The sequence below is a fragment of the Neovison vison genome, chromosome 6 (assembly GCF_020171115.1).
Source record: "Neovison vison isolate M4711 chromosome 6, ASM_NN_V1, whole genome shotgun sequence".
Classification (NCBI taxonomy): Eukaryota; Metazoa; Chordata; class Mammalia; order Carnivora; family Mustelidae; genus Neogale; species Neogale vison.
Window position 1 is genome coordinate 122001654 of NC_058096.1, and position 17412 is coordinate 122019065.

A 17412-nucleotide genomic window follows, 5' to 3' on the forward strand; every position below is an offset into this window, starting at 1 on the left:
TATATCACCACCAGGTTAATAAATAGATAAAAATGTGTTCACAAATATGGGGGTAATGTTTGCCCCAGTGCAAAGAATATTCTGGTGCCCAAAGCAAAGCTCATGTAAGAATCAAGCTATTTTGCTGTTTTCTGTACAGTCTTACAGTTTTACGCTTCCTAGCTGATTTAGATTCCTTTAATACCTGTAACAGGAGGAGTATAACAATAATTATCAGAGCTGACCATGTGTCAGACCCATTCTAAGTGCTTTCCATATATTTATTTATTTCAGCCTCCTAGAAGCCCTCTGAGAGGCAGGATTATTATCATCCCTATTTACAAATGATAAAACTGAGGCTAGGGAAGGTTAGGTAACTCAGTTAGGGTGATGTAAAGGACAAATAACTGAGCTCATATTTGAGCCAGGGTCTGTCTAAACCCAAAGCCCACGCTCTTGCCCCTTTTACCAGGGGTTCCAAAGAAGATCACCTCACAGCCATTGGAGAGCCCAGCTCCTGGGACCTCAGATTCAGTAAGTCCTGTACCTCCCCCTTGTCCTTGCTATAATCCCTCTCCTGCCACTTCCATGGGAGCAGTCCCTACAGTGGGATGTGTGTGTGTGTGTGTGTGTGTGTGTGTGGCAGGGGAGGGCATACTCTTCTTCCTCTTGTATTAGTTATGAGACAGGTACAGGGAGTCTAAGAAGGAAGAGAATTAGAATGCTTTCCAATAACAACTTGGATTAAAATAACATCCTTGCAGAGATATGTTAAAAATAACTTCACCTTGTACATGATTGTCTCCTAGGCCTGGAGCCAGACGTCATCAAAAGAACATGGCCTTCAGAGGCCAAGAACCACAGGCTGAACTTCCCAATGTGGCTCTGTAAAGGCTCCAAGCCTAGGCAGGACCTGGGACCACTAATGTGTACTTAGGACCCACGATGTGCCAAGCACATTGCAGGCATAATTTCATTTGATCCTCACAAATTCCTCTGAGGCCAGTAGTAATGTGGGCCCTATTTTACAGATGAGAAAACAGACTTTGGTGGGTTCAAGTAACTTGCCCAACAGTGGACCTGAATAGGCATTTTTCCAAAGAGGACATGCAGATGGCCAACAGACTTGCATGAAAACGTGCTCAGCACCACTAGTCATTAGGGAAATACAAATCAAAACTATGGTGAGGTATCACTTCACACCAATCAGAGTGTCTAGTATCAAAAAGACAAGAAGTAACAAGTGTCAGTGAGGATGTGGAGAAAAAGGAGCCCTCAGGCACTATTGGTTGAATGTAAGTTGGTGCAGCCACTGTGATGCATGGATAACGAGGACAGGGAGATAAGGCTTTTAGCTATGGAACGCATAAGTCATAGAGAGGAAAGGGACAGCATAGGGAATAGAATCAATGATACTGTGATCACGCTGTAGGGTGACAGATGGTGGCTACACTTGTGGGCAGAGCATATGGAGTTGTTGAATCACTGTGCTGTCCACCTGAAACTAATGTAACCTTGTGTGTCGACTATACTTCCATAAAAACATGCATAGGAGTGCCTGGGTGGCATAGTCAGTTAAGCATCCAATTCTTGGTTTCAGGTCAGGTCACGACCTTGGGATTGTGAGATCAAGCCCTACGTCAGGTTCTGCACTCAGTGTGGCATCTGCTTAAGGTTCCCTCTCTCATTCTCTGCCCCTCCACCTGTGCTCTCTTTCTCTATACATATATATATATATATATATATATATGTTGTATATACATATATATATACACACATATACATCTATCTATCGATCGATCGATAATCTATCGATCGATCGATAGATAGATAGATGTATATGTACAAAGTAAAGTAATCAAGTAAGTTGCCCAAGATCACAAAACTAGTAAGCACCAAAGCCAGGATTTGAACTCTGATCTGTCTGACTCAAGAACCATCAAGATGTCACCTTACTGTGACTTAACTTCTCCATCCAGTTTCCTCATCTTCAAGAAAAAGTTACAAAAGCATGGCATTACTAGGATTCAGTGAGCTACTGTAGCAGAAAACACAGCAAAAGATCTAACCTAGAGTAGGTATTAGATAAGAGTTCTTTTCCTTAAGATTCTGTGAATCAGATTTTGTAAAACTGAACAAAATTAATTCCAGAGTAAGTGCTCAACTTATTCCTCTCAAATAATCTACATAAAATGTACACTGCTAAGTAAATTGTGTTTTTAATCCAGCTTTAACTACAGTTGGCCTCCTTACTAATAACCCATTGTAAGGGGTGAGACAGCCTGTAAGAACCCTTAATGGTATAGGTGAGCAAATGACTGGCAAAGAATGGAGAGTTTAAGAGCATAGATTAGCCAGATAGCCAGGTTCAAATAATGACTCTGTCACTTACTAGCTGTGTAAACTTAGTCAAGTTATTTGCCCTTTCTGTGCCCGTTTCTCATGCATAGAACAGGGATTACAGTCATAGCAATGCCCACAGACCAGGGTCTGCGAATGCACTTTGCAGCACCCTGCAGAGCTATGCAAACGTAAGTCATAATTATAAAAAGGAGCGGCCAAAGAAAGAAAGGGAAAATCGGTGTATCTCAGATCAGAGAGAACAGAGTTATGAGTTTAGATGAGGAGGCATGGTCAGCGTAGTCAGATGGTACAAAGAGGTCAGGATGAAAGGGAGCCTTTGCGAGTGCCCTACTGCTCACATGTGTGGCTCTGCATAAAACCACCCCAATTAAATAGTTCCTATTATTAGTCCTACGTGGGTAATGTAGACATTCTGAGGACACACCCAACTGCCCCTGGCCTTCAAAAGGTCTGAAGCCCCACCATAAATGGGAGGCTCGCTTCTAGAGTAGGCAGCTTTATGGAGCTCCCTGCCTGGGCCCAAGCCCAAACTCTGGGAGATTGAAAGAAATTGTGACAGAAGCTCCTCTTTTGTCCCCTTGTCCAAGGAATACTAGGACTTTCATTCCATTTTAAGCCAAAGCATACCTTCACCCCAGTTTCCCCAACTCTTCAAAGCCAAAGGGAGTGTCCTCCACAAATCCCCCACGGAGCAGTTTATCTTCAGTGGGTGATGTGTCTTATGCTCCCCCTGTTGGTCCCAGACCCACTGTTCCTTCTCTTCCTAAGGAGGCTGGCCCCCTAATTCCCACTCCTCAGCCTTCACCTCTGAACATCAAGTGGAATCTCCAACTTGACATTGTATGTGCCTCAGAGAACTGGCAATCTAGTGGCAATCAAGTATCGACAAAACCCTCAGAAGTGTTTCTCTAAGGTTCAGCTGAACATGGTTTTCACAGGGGTGCCAAGAAGAACAATCCAGCGGACATCCACTGGACCACCCCTATTAATTTCTGAATAATGACACTGACAAGTGAAGGGGAAGTAGTGACACATTAAAGGAAGTGTATGTGTTTCTGAGTATTTCTTTACCCAACCTTATTGGAATTAACTTGAGAATTTCTACCAAGTATACAGCTAAAACACAGATCATCTTTTTTTAAATACAGTATTTCAAAGATTGTAAGAATTATGGGGTTTTCACTATAGGCAGAGACTCATGAGAGAATCTCCTTGTATCTTTCAAAACTGGGCCCTGCTTCTCTAAAGTTGAAATCACTGGACTCATTAACTATCATATCCCAGATGAACAGGATTACTAATTGGATTTCCAGTGAAATTTATGAATTAAAAAATAAAATGCATCAGAACTCAACTGATAACTGTTAAGATCTGCTAAAATGGCTTAGAGTCTGTGAGGTAGGTTCACAAAATCAGGCTCATAGACATTACCTTTTTTGTCAAAAAACTCAATCAGAGCCGAATTCTCTTCAGGCAAACACTCAATACTGGCAACTCTCCCTCCTCCATTTTGAGGATTTTCAAATAAACTTTTCAGATTATAGTCATCAACACCAGGTGGCAGGTTTTCAACCCTGATTGTTCTTGTCACTTCCAGAAGTCTCGGAGAAAGCTGGAGTTGTTTCACGAAGTGGTGCCTGACACAATTGTCAACAAATTTCACAGCATCTACAAATCAAAATCAATCGGTCAATCCATCCATCCATCAGAAAATTATGATCATACTTTTATGTTATACAGAAGAAACTGTCTGAATATTAACTGAGATAAAGGAGATAGCTAAGTGCTCAATTTTTAGAGGCAAGGTCTTCATTTCTATATGAGAATTTACACACTTAAAACTCCTGGTCTGAAGAGTAACACACATGTAAATGTTTTACCTGGCATACTGCCGCTGAGCTGTGTCCCTCCTACAGGCACAGCTCTCTCCCACCCACCTTGACGTCCTACCTGAGTGTTCTCTCTGCAAATACAAATCTCTCACTCTCCTCCTTTCTCAAGACCTATGATGGCTCCCTTAGCTAGCCTTAAAATGCCCTTGGTTGGCTATTTGACTCCAAACTAATTTCCAAACATCACCTCTGGTTACCCTCTGCCATTCCTTTTATTTTCTTTATTGTCACAAAAACTAGTCATTATTTTGAAAACCTTATTCTCTTTTGCCTTGCTATGTATAACCACCTGTACCTGAAATGCCCTTCTTGGATTTTTTAAAATCCTGTCCTATTCCTCTTTCAGGACTGACCCTGTTTATCTCTTTCAAATTAGTAAATATCGATAGTGGGCTCACAATGAGCCAGGCACTGTGCTAGGATCTGGGGATAGAGAAATGAATATGATAAGTCCTTGAAAATTTACCATCTAGGAAGGGGTGGGGGTCTTGAAAGCACACAAATGGCCTATTGTGGGATCAGATGTGGCAGGAAGACAAATAGTGGGAATCCCACAAGGATTGCCAGAGTTAAGTGGCTGCTGATCTGAATTTTGAAGGACAAAGAGGAGTTTAGCAGATAGATTAGGGGAGGAAACTTTTCCTGCAGAGAGAAGAGCAGTGGCAGGAAACAACAGTGTACTGGGGACCTGGGAGACTAGGGCCACTAGAGTATAAACCAAGCCACCTTGTTTGGGTCCCCTTTCCTCTCATTCCCCACAGCCTGCCACTTACGTGGAAGCAGGCAACTTCTTCTCTTGTGTCTTCATTTTTCATTTACATATGGGTCTCCAGCTCCATAGGCATTCCTCAAGAGCAGGGACCAAGAATTATTCATCCCTGTACCCACAGCACCTCAACAAGTGCCTGGCACATTGTAGGCGTTCAAGATTTTCGATTAATGAACAAAAGCAAGTCCACTTAATTTTTCCTTTATAAGAAATACTTATAGATTTGACATAAGAATAGTTCCCTTCGTTGAGTCTTTACCATGTGTCAGGGGATATACTAAGAGCTTTGCACACATTGTCTCATCTAATCCTCTTAGAAGCTGTATCAGGTAGGTCATTTTTCCTCCACTCTATTGAGGACAGAAGTCAAGCACAGAGGGGAATAACTGGGATAAGCTCCGAGAAGTAGTCAAATGGCAGAGCTAGAATTCTGATTTCACGACCATCCTCCTGCCACGGCCATGGCATAGCAAGGGCTCAGATTGGAAAACTCCGTGGTCCTTCTGAACATGACTCCTCACACAGACCTTGAAGAGCCCTCATTCCCTGCATCACGTACACTTCCTCTCCTGCATGCAGGATGACCATGAAAGTACTAAGAAAAATACATAGGAAAGGACATAAGGGAAGAGGCTATGTAGAAGTGGACAATGGGGTTCAAATCCAGGAATTTATTAGCATCTCTGCACCTCTGTCTCCTCAACTGTAAAATGGGGAGTAGTAACAATGTCAAAAGGTTGTTAAAAGGAACCAATGAGTTAACACATGCAATGAGTTTCGTGTAGTACCTGGCTTACAGTGTCTCTAGATGAGTGTCTGCCATTATCAGCATTATTGCATTCCAGTTAGTCCAGCTTGGTAACATAGATCAGTGTTTACTTCTCCCAGTGAGATAATGCATGTGAAAATGCTGATTCTTCTGCTTGAATCACTTCTATAAGTTTAGACTTTAGATTTCTTTTTGGGTGTGTTATCTCTGTCTCTCTTTCTCTCCATCTCTCTGTCTCTCTCTCTCTCTCACACACACACACTCATACGATGAAGTCTGATTTACTGAACATACCAGAATTTAGTTTTAAAACAAATTTGCTTCTCTTTCAAAATAAAAAAGCACCTATATTAACCTATATTAATTTCTTATTAACAAATTAAGAGAAAAAGTCAAGCTTTCAGAGACATTGAATTAGCTGGGTGTCTCAAATCCCAAAGTGGGGCACAAAGAAGATTGGCAAATGCGTGATCACTTGATCTTACCCACATGCGTTGGAAAGGTAACTACAGCAACATCAAAATCCTGTAATACTTCCACTTGAAAAGCATCACTGGACAGGCCACTTACATTCTCCACTATCAAAATTAACGTTATATCGGTTACATTTGCCTTGAGATTTTCAAATGCAACCGAAGATGAAGTATTTTCACATTCTTCTGAGGTATCTTCCATTTTCTCCGATCTTCTACTGGGAGAAAGTTCTGTACCCACTTCTTCTGACACGTCTGATTTTAGAAGAACAAAAGAGGTACAAGATGTTATATTTGTCTGACATGGTCTTAGCAAATTATCATAAGACACTGTCCTCTTTCTTTTTCAATCTCTTGGCTAAGTCAAATAAAAAAAGATCTGAGAAGGCTTTTCGCTTAATTTAGTTAAAAATAAAATGTAGCACTTAACCATCTATTATTGTTAAGTTTGGTTTTTATTATGCTCTTTTCTGCCTCGTCTCTCTGAGGAAACAGTCTTTCATCGCCTTTACATATGCTTCCAACAAGCACTTAATTTTAGTTATGGAACTCAGTTTCTCCAAAGCAAGGGACATGTTTATTCATCCTTGTATTGCTGGCACCTGGCCCATACTTGAGGCTCAATAGGGTTTGCTGACTTACAGCTTCGGCCACTGGAGGAGAGCAAGACTATCTGATGACGTAACACCTGAGGCTCCAAAAAGTAGTATGTTTTCCTCGCTGAAGAAGAAGAAAGGATACTCACTGAATGACTAAGGAACACACATAGAAAATAAAATGGTCTGGAGAGCTGTATGTATACATCAAGCTCACGGATCAGGAATCCTCCCAGCCAGCCTGTTCTCCTCCAATGCTGGCCCTACGTTGAGTTCCATCTATGCATCAGGTCAATGCCACACTAGGCTTGCCCAGTGCACCAGGATGCATATGATATAATCTTCAGACATTTTGTGAGTGACTGTTCAACTAGGGCCCTTATTATGTTCAAGGCACTGGAGGTGTGGAGAGGGGTGCATACAAAAAACATCACATAAGAAACTTACAGATTTTCTAATGGAGGTATACAAGAAAAATGGTGAAAGGATCTGACATTTTGTAAATGTTTAACATGACAGAGTAAAATGCTACATGCTCACCAAATCCATTTTGTTTTCTTTCTGGGCAACAGTTGCCAGACTTCCCACAGCCAAGTTCATGTGGCTAATGGAATATGGGTGGAAGCGTGAATTGCTCTTCCATGCCTGGCAAGTACAAATCTCCTTTATGTGAATTTCCACTCTCCTTGGCAGTAACTTTGGAGGCCACATATCAAAAGTAATCTTGTCAAAAGATGGAAGGAACCTGGGACTCCTGAAGCAGTCTAGACTCCCCGCTTCCCCAGCTGCTGACCCCACTGACCTCTGATGTGGAGGGGTGTTTGTTATAGCAGTTAGGTGACCCTGACACATACTCCTGTTTTGTGCAGATGTAACACCATGCACTCATGCCAAATAAAAAATAATTTAAGGTCAATAAAAATACAGCATTCCATGAGACAGGTGTGACAAAGCTGAAGGACTGCTGAGCTGATGGTGAGGTTGTCTGAGTTCAACCCCTGACTCGGCCACTCTTCAGCCTACAAGAGAGTCCTGGATGAACTGAATGGTAACAGCCTTTCCAGCAACATAGTTTTATAACTTTATGACTAGTAGGGGCTTCATCACAAGAGAGGCTTGCTTAACTGCCAAATAAAGGGCAGCATCAATCCAGCCAGGAGTCCGAGAGACATAGAAGGGGATAGGGCTGCCCTGGAAGGGCTTCAGGAAAAGGAGAAGCTGAGAAGATCTTGAAAGCTCTCTTGAGTTTAGATATAGAGAAGTGGGATAGAGGGGATTGTGGACCCCAGAAGTACAGGCAGAGTGCCATGACTGCGCCAGACTCCTTAGGAAATTGTGATCTGACCGATGAAACTCAAGGAGCACTTGTGTGTAGATGTAAGAAATGAGGTCAGAAAAGTTGGCTTCATCCAGGACGTGGTGTGAACTTTATCTTGCGGTCAGTAGTAAGGGTGAATTATGGAAGGTTTCTGTGATAAGAAGGACAGGATATTTAGCAGTATAAAAAGGGCTGGTCAGATTTAAGGAGAAGGACATCAGATACAGAAAGACCAAGCAGGGTGCTCCTGCCATGTTGGATTTGTTAGGTAATAATGGCAGCCTGGCATGAGGGAGGGACAGAGGATGAAAACCTAAAAAAAAAAAATAAAAATAAAAAAAAAAAATTTTTAGTCTCTGTGACTAACAGATGTGAAGGCTAAAAGAAGAGAGATGACCGAAGTTTCCAGTAGGTGATGGGCAGACTGGTTGTATACTTCAGGAGAAATAAGGAAGCCAGAAAGGGTACTGGTTTGAGGAAGAAGATGATACAGGTGGCTTTGACATGGTGGCTCTAACACAATTTCCAACAGTAAGGTCAGACACAAGGTCTGGAATTTAGAAGAGAGTCCAGGGTGGAAATGTAGAGTTGAAAAAGCCAGAATATGCTGACCACAAGTGACCAGTATCTCTCTGCTCTTGCACGTCTCTCTTCAATGGGTTCTTCCAATTGTTGGTTTCCACCTTGCAGACCCAGCCCAACTCAGCTTAGCCTGGAACAGGACATTAGCTCAGTGCTCACATCCTCTGGTGTTGGTTTGTGGCTTGACTGACTTGTCCTTCCTCTGACTACTGCTTGCCCATCTTCAACTTTACACCCAGGGTTTCAGGCATGCCTGGTGTACTCAGCGTGCTGTATTCTCTACTCTCCTCACCCCTGAAATGTGGGACCTATTAGGGAAACAACCTCTACCCTGATTTTGCTTGGTTGTGAAAACTGTCTACACCATTCCAATTAACTTCAAGAGTCCTATCCTTAGGATCACAGTCAGGATTCAGTGTAGAGCAACCAAGCGACAAGGGACCTCCTCTTACATCTCTGAAAGGGGCCAATGACACACTTTGTTAAAGACTGCCCACCTTCCTGGCTGTGTACTATCACTGGAGTCTGAGTCATGTAAAAACAGGGCAGCAAATGAGTCTAAAGTCTCAGGACAATGAAAAGCCCATTGGTGGGGTGGGGCTAGATGGCTCTTCCTGAGAATATCCTTGATGTTGTAAGCATATCTGAAACAGTGCTGACAAATCACTTAAGTCAGAGTTAGGGTAAAATCTATGAATCCTAAGAAACACAGACTTGATTAAAGTCTAGACCCAGGAAATAGTACAGATATAAATGTACCAATATAAAACCACGTTGGTCTAAAATTGAGCTTGAGGGTACAGCACATAAGGCATTTTCCAAGAATAGATAAGGATTTAGGAAGACAGAAGCAAGATGGTAGAGGAGTAGCAGTCTGAAATGACATCAGATCCCAGGAGTTCAGCTAAATAGTTATCAAACCATTCTGAACACCTACAAACTCTAAACAGGAGATAGAAGAGAAGAAGAGCAGCAATTCTAGGAACAGAAAATCGACCACTTTCTGAAAGGTAGGACGAGCAAAGAAATGAATCCGAAGCGAAAGCAAGATAGACCGTGGGGGGAGGGGGTGGCTCCTGGCAAGCAGTGAAGCAGTGGAGCACAAAATCAGAACTTTAAGAAGTCTGCTCCACTGAGGGACGTCGCTCCAGAGGCTAAGCTGAGGTGGATCCCGCATGGGGACAGTGTGGTCTCAGGTCCTGCAGGGTCACAGAAAGATCGGGGAAAAAAGCTGTGTCTGTGTGTGGCACAGCTGCCAGGTACCAGAGCGGGGGAAGTCGACTACAGAGACAGAGCTGAAGAGTGAGATTTCAGATCAGGGTAAGCTTAAACCATGATCCAAAGCACAGTCACGCCACTGTTCTTCAAGCAGGAACCCCACAAATGGTAGATCCAGGGAGGCTCACCTTGCTGCTCTGGGAGAAGCAGTGCGGCAGGAATCTGCTGGGTGTGGAGACTCCAAACAGGGCTGTGCACCAGAGATAGAAATGCCTGGTCACAGGCTGGATGAGCAGGGAGCGTGGCCAGAGACCAGGAAGACAGAGGGGATTGACTGCTTTTCTCTGAGGGTGCACTAAGGAGGGGAGCCCCGAGTGCTTGACTCCTCTGGGCCAGAGAATGGGAGGCTTCCATTGTCATTCCAGTCCTCCAAAGCTCTATGGAAAACATTCAGGGAACAAAAGCTCCAAGAGTGAACCCAAGCAGATTACTTAGCCTGGCCCCTGACACGGGTGATGCAATTCGCCTCCGGCAAAGACATTTGAGAATCATTACAACAGGCCCATCTGGAAGAAGAACAGCAAGAACATCCAGCCAAGACCAAGTTCACAACTCAAGGAGAACAGTGGAACTCCAGAGCTTGGGGAAAGTAAATAGCATTCATGGCTTTTTCCCCATGATCCATTAGTCTTGCAAAGTTAAACTATTATTTTTTTTAAAGATTTTATTTATTTATTTGAGAGAGATTTATTGAGAGAGAACACAAGCAGGCAGAGAGGCAGGCAGAGAGAGAGGAGGAAGCAGGCTCCCTGCTGAGCAGAGAGCCCGATCCGGGGCTCGATCCCAGGACTCCGAGTTCATGACCTGAGCCGAAGGCAGCGGCTTAACCCGCTGAGCCACCCAGGCGCTCCAAAGTTAAACTTTAAAAAAATTTTTTTTCTTATTCTATTTTTTTAACTTTTCCCTCTTTCTTCTTTTAATGTTTTTAAACTAGTTTATCTTAACAATACATTTCTTTAAAAAATCTTTTTTCTAAACCTTCATTGTTATAGTCATATTTTATCCCTTCATTGTATTTAACCTTATTTTTTTGTATACATATAGGGTTTTTTTTTCCTAAAAAATTTTGGGATATAATTTCTTCTAACAGCTCAAAATATACCTTAATCTAGCACATGGCTTTGTTTTAGTTCCCAGCCTGAGCACATTCCCTCCTTCTTTTTTTTTTTCCAACCAACTTATCTTATCAATTCCTTTTTTAGAATTTAAAAAAAATTTTTCATCTTTATAGTCATATTTCATTCCTTAATTGTTTTTTACCCTTATTTGTGTGTGTGTGTGTGTGTGTATATATATATATAAGTTTTTCTTTCTTTAACATTTTGGGAGGTAGTTTCTTCTAAGAGACCAAAATATACCCAAAATCAAGTGGGTGGCTCTGTTCTGTTCTATTCAGATGAATAGATGTTCTATTCATCTATAAATAATACAATTATATATATGTATATATATACATATATATAATTTTTAATTTTTATTTCTTTTTTCCCCCCATTCTTCTCCCCCTTGTTTTGGACCTCTTCTGATTTGGTTAGTGTACTTTTTTCTGAGGTCTTTGCCACCCTTTTAGTACTTTATTCTCTTGTTCATATATTCTTATCTGGATAAAATGACAAGGCCAAAAATTACACCACAAAAAAAAAAAAGGGAAGTACCAATGGCTAGGGACCTAATCAATATGGATATTGATAATATGTCAGAACTAGAGTTCAGAATGACAATTCTCAAGGTGTTAGCTGGGCTCAAAAAAGGCATGGAAGATATTAGAGAAATCCTTTCTGGAGAAATAAAATCCCTTTCTGGAGAAATAAAAGAAATAAAATCTAACCAAGTTGAAATTTTTTTTAAAAGCTATTAATGAGGTACAATAAAAAAAGGAGACTTTTTCTGCTAGGATAAATGAGGCAGAAGAGAGAATTAATGATATAGAATACCAAATGACAGAGAACAAAGAAGCTGAGCAAAAGAGAGACAAACAACTACTGGGAGAATTCGAGAGATAAGTGATACCATAAAACAAAACAATATTAGAATAATTGGGATTCCAGAAAAAGAAGAAAGGGGGGGGGGCGTAAGGTATATTGGAGCAAATTCTAGTAGATTATTTTATTATAGTAGAGAATTATTATAGTAGAGAATTTCCCTAAAGGGAACATCAAAATCCAGGAGACACAGAGAACCCCCCTTAAAATCAATAAAAATAGGTCTATGCCCTTTCATCTAATAATAAAACTTACAAGTCTTAGTGACAAAGATAAAATCCTGAAAGCAGCTTGGGACAAGAAGTCTGTAACATACAATGGTAGAAACATTAGATTGGCAGAAGACTTATCCACAAAGACCTGGCAGGCCAGAAAGAACTGGCATGATATATTCAGAGCAATAAATGAGAAAAATATGCAGCCAAGAATACTATATCCAGCTAGGCTATCGCTGAAAATAGAAGGAGAGATAAAAGGCTTCCAGGACAACAAAAATTAAAAGAATTTGCAAACACCAAACCAGCCCTACAGGAAATATTGAAAGGGGTCCTCTAAGCAAAGAGAGAGCCTAAAAGTAGTAGACCAGAAAGGAACAGAGACAATATACAGTAATAGTCACCTTACAGGCAATACAATAGCACTAAATTCATATCTTTCAATAGTTCCCCTGAATGTAAATGAGCTAAATGCCCCAATCAAAAGACACATTGTATCAGAATGGATTAAAAAAATAAAACCTGGGGCGCCTGGGTGGCTTAGTGGGTTAAAGCCTCTGCCTTCGGCTCAGGTCATGATCCCAGGGTCCTGGGATTGAGCCCCTCATCGGGCTCTCTGCTCAGTAGGGAGCCTTCTCCCTTCCTCTCTCTGCCTGCCTCTCTGCCTACTTGTGATCTGTGTCTGTCAAATAAATAAATAATCTTTCAAGGAAAAACAAAACAAAACCCATCAATATGCTGTCAAAAAGAAACTCATTTTAGACCCAAAGACACCTCCAGATTTAAAGTGAGGGGGTGGAAAACAATTTACCATGCTAAGGGACATCAAAAGAAAGCTGTGGTGGCAATCCTCATATCAGATAAATTAGATTTTAAGCCAAAGACTCTAATAGGAGATGAGGAAGGACACTATATCATACTTAAAGGGTTTGTCCAACAAGAAGATCTAACAATTTTAAATATCTATGCTCCTAACATAGGAGCAGTCAACTATATAAACCAATTAATAACAAAATCAAAACACATCAACAATAATACAATAATAGTAGGGGACTTTAACAACCCTCCTTCACTGAAATGGACAGATCATCCAAGCAAAAGATCAATAAGGAAATAAAGGTCTTAAATGACACACTGGACCAGATGGACATCACAGATATATTCAGAACATTCCATCCAAAAAAAAAAAAAAAAAACCCAGAATACACATTCTTCTCTAGTGCACATGGAACATCCTCCAGAATAGATCACATCCTGGGTCACAAATCAGGTCGTAGCCAGTACCAAAAAGTTGGGATCATTCCCTGCCTTTTTTCAGACCACAATGCTCTGAAGCTAGCTCTCAATCACAAGAGGAAAGTTGGAAAGAACTCAAATACATGGAGGCTAAAAAAATTCTACTGAAGAATGAATGGGTCAACTAGGAAATTAAAGAAGAATTTAAAAAATTCTTGGAAACAAATGAAAATGAAAACACAACTGTTTAAAACCTGTGGGACACAGCAAAGGCTGTCCTGAGAGGAAAGTATATAGTGATACAAGCCTTTCTCAAGAAACAAGAAATGTCTTGGGGTGCCTGGGTGGCTCAGTGGGTTAAAGCCTCTGCCTTCAGCTCAGGTCATGATCCCAGAGTCTTGGGATCAAGCCCTGCATCGGGCTCTCTGCTCAGCAGGGAACCTGCTTCCTCCTCTCTCTCTGCCTGCCTCTCTGCCTACTTGTGATCTCTGTCTGTCAAATAAATAAATAAAATCTTAAAAAAAAAAAAAGAAACAAGAAAGGTCTCAAATACACACCAACCCTACACCTAAAGGAGCTAGAGAAAGAACAGTAAAGAAAGCCTAAACCCACAGGAGAAGAGAAATAATAAAGATCAGAGCAGAAATCAACAAAATGGAAACCAAAAGAACAGTAGAACAAATCAACAAAACTAGGAGCTGGTTCTTTGAAAGAATTAATAAGATTGATAAACCCCTGGCCAGACCTATCAAAAAGAAAAGAGAAAGGACCCACATTAATAAAATAATGAATGTAGGAGGAGCAATCAAAACCAACACCAAAGAAATACAAATAATCATAAGAACACATTATGAGCAACTATATGCCAGCAAATTTGACAATCTGGAAGAAATGGATGCATTCCTAGAGATGTATAAACTACCAAAACCAAACCAGGAATACATAAAAAAAACTTGAACAGACCCATGACCAGTAAAGAGATTGAAGCAGCCATCAAAAATCTCCCAACAAACAAGAACCCAGGGCCAGACGGCTTCCCAGGGGAATTCTACCAAACATTTAAAGAAGAATTAATTCCTATTCTCTTGAAACTGTTCCCAAAAATAGAAATGGAAGGAAAACTTCCAAACTCATTTTATGAGGCCAGCATTACCTTGATCCCAAAACCAGACAAAGACCCCACCCAAAAGGAGAATTACAGACCAATACCCTTGATGAACACAGAGGTGAAAATTCTCACCAAAATACTAGCCAATAGGAACCAATAGTACATTAAAAGGATCATTCACCACAGTCAAGCGGGATTTATTCCTGGGCTGCAAGCCTGGTCAACATCCGCAAATCAATCAATGTGATACAATACATTAATAAAATAAAGAACAAGAACTATATGATACTCTCAATAGATGCTGAACAAGCATTTGACAAAGTACAGCATCCATTCTTGATCAAAACTCTGCAAAATGTAGTGACAGAGGGTACATACATCAATATCATCAAAGCCATCTATGAAAAACCCACAGCAAACATCATTCTTAATGGGGAAAAACTGAGAGCTTTTCCCCTAAGGTCAGGAGCACAGCAGAGATATCCACTATCACCACTGCTATTCAACATAGTACTAGAAGTCCTAGCCTCAACAATCAGACAACAAAAAGAAATAAAAGGCATCCAAATTGGCAAAGAAGAAGTCAAACTCTCACTCTTTGCAGATGATATGATACTTTACGTGATACTTCCACTTTATGGGGAAGTCAAAAGACTCCACTCCCAAACTGGTAGAACTCATACAGAAATTCAGTAAAGTGTCAGGATATAAAATCAATGCACAGAAATCAGTTGCATTTTTACATACCAGCATCAAGACTGAAGAAAGGGAAATTAAGAAGTCAATCCCATTTACAATTGCACCCAAAACCACAAGATACCTAGGAATAAACCTAACCAAAGATGCAAAGAATCTGTACTCAGAAAACTATAAAGTACTCATGGAAGAAATTGAGGAAGACACGAAGAAATGGAAAAACGTTTCATGCTCATGGATTGGAAGAACAAATATTGTGAAAATGTCTATGTTACCTAGAGCAATCTACACATTTAAAGCAATCCCTATCAAAATACCATCAATTTTTTTTCAAAGAAATGGAACAAATAATCCTAAAATTCATATGTAGCCAAAAAAGATCCCAAATAGCTAGAGGAATGTTGAAAAAGAAAGTCAAAGTTGGTGGCATCACAATTCCAGACCTCAAGCTCTATTACAAAGCTGTAATCATCAAAACAGTATGGTACTGGCACAGAAACAGACACATAGATAAATGGAACAGAATAGAGAGCCCAGAAATAGACCCTCAACTCTATGGTCAACTAATCTTTGACAAAGCAGGAAAGAATGTCCAATGGAAAAAAGACAAGTCTCTTCAACAAATGGTGTTGGGAAAACTAAACAGCCACATGCAGAAGAATGAAACTGGACCATTTCCTTACACCACACACAAAAACAGACTCAAAATGGATGAAAAACCTCAATGTGAGACACGAATCCATGAAAATCCTTGAGGAGTATACAGGCAGTAACCTCTTCAACCTCAGCCACAGTAACTTCTTCCTAGAAACATCACCAAAGGCAAGAGAAGCAAGAATAAAAATGTGAACTATTGGGACTTCATCAAGATCAAAGCTTTTGCACAGCAAAGGAAACAGTCAACAAAACTAAAAGACAACTGACAGAAGATATTTGCAAATGACATACCAGATAAAAGGCTAGTATGAAAATCTATAAAGAACTTATCAAACTCAACACCGAAAGAACAAATAACCCAATCAAGAAATGAGCAGAGAACATGAACAGATATTTCTGCAAAGAAGACATCCAGATGGCCAACAGACACATGAAAAAGTGCTCCACATCACTCAGCATCAGGGAAATACAAATCAAAACCACAATGAGATACCACCTCACACCAGTCAGAATGGCTAAAATCAGTAAGTCAGGAAACGACAGATGCTGGCAAGGATGTAGAGAAAGGGAAACCCTCTTACAGTTGGTGGGAACGCAAGCTGGTACAGCCACCCTGGAAAATAACATAAAGGTTCCTCAAAAAGTTGAAAATAGAAAAAAAAAATAAAGTTGAAAATAGAGCTACCCTAAGACCCAGCAATCGCACTACTGGGTATTTACCCTAAAGATACAAATGTAGTGATATGAAGGGGCATGTGCATCCCAATGTTTATAGCAGCAATGTCTACAATAGCCAAACTATGGAAAGAACCTAGATGTCCATCAATAGATGAATGGATAAAGAAGATGTGGAATATATATACAATGGAATACTATGCAGCCATCAAAAGAAATGAAATCTTGCCATTTGCAATGACGTGAATGGAACTAGAGGTATTAGGCTGAGCAAAATAAGTTAATCAGAGAAAGACAATTATCATATGATCTCCCTGATATGAGGAAGTTGAGAGGCAGAGCTGGGGGGGGTTGGGGGTTAGGGAAGGAAAAAAATGAAACAAGATGGGATTGGGAGGGAGACAAACCATAACAGACTCTTAATCTCACAGAACAAACTGAGGGTTGCTGGGGGGAGGGGGATTGTGAAGAGGGTGGTTGGGTTATGGGGAGGGTACATGATATGGTGAGTGCTGTGAAGTGTATAAGCTGGACAAGTCACAAACCTGTACCCCTGGGGCAAATAATACATTATATGTTAATTAAAAATTTTTTTGTAAGTAATAGATAAGGATTCAGGGGGGTCCCCATGAACACTGGGAGTTACGTGAGCCTGTTCCATATCTGAAGAACAGAAAGCAGGAGTTATTCCAAACAGACAAAAAGTTCTTATAACAATCATGAGGTTTTTTTTTTCCTTCTAGATTTATTTATTTGTCATAGAGGGAGAGAGAAAACAAGCAGGGGAGCAGCAGGCAGAGGGAGAAGCAGGCTCCCCACTGAG

General features: G+C 40.7%; 1 protein-coding gene across 1 annotated transcript in view; it reads right to left on the minus strand.

The window, feature by feature from the left end:
* Nucleotides 1-17412, minus strand: part of PARP14 (poly(ADP-ribose) polymerase family member 14) — a 50940-nt gene that overhangs the window by 26418 nt on the left and 7110 nt on the right. The window contains exons 4-5 of the mRNA XM_044252208.1: nt 6259-6501; nt 3775-4011 (exon numbers count right to left, since the gene is read on the minus strand). Of these exons, the coding sequence (XP_044108143.1) occupies nt 3775-4011; nt 6259-6501 (480 nt within the window). The remainder of the gene's footprint in view (nt 1-3774; nt 4012-6258; nt 6502-17412) is intronic.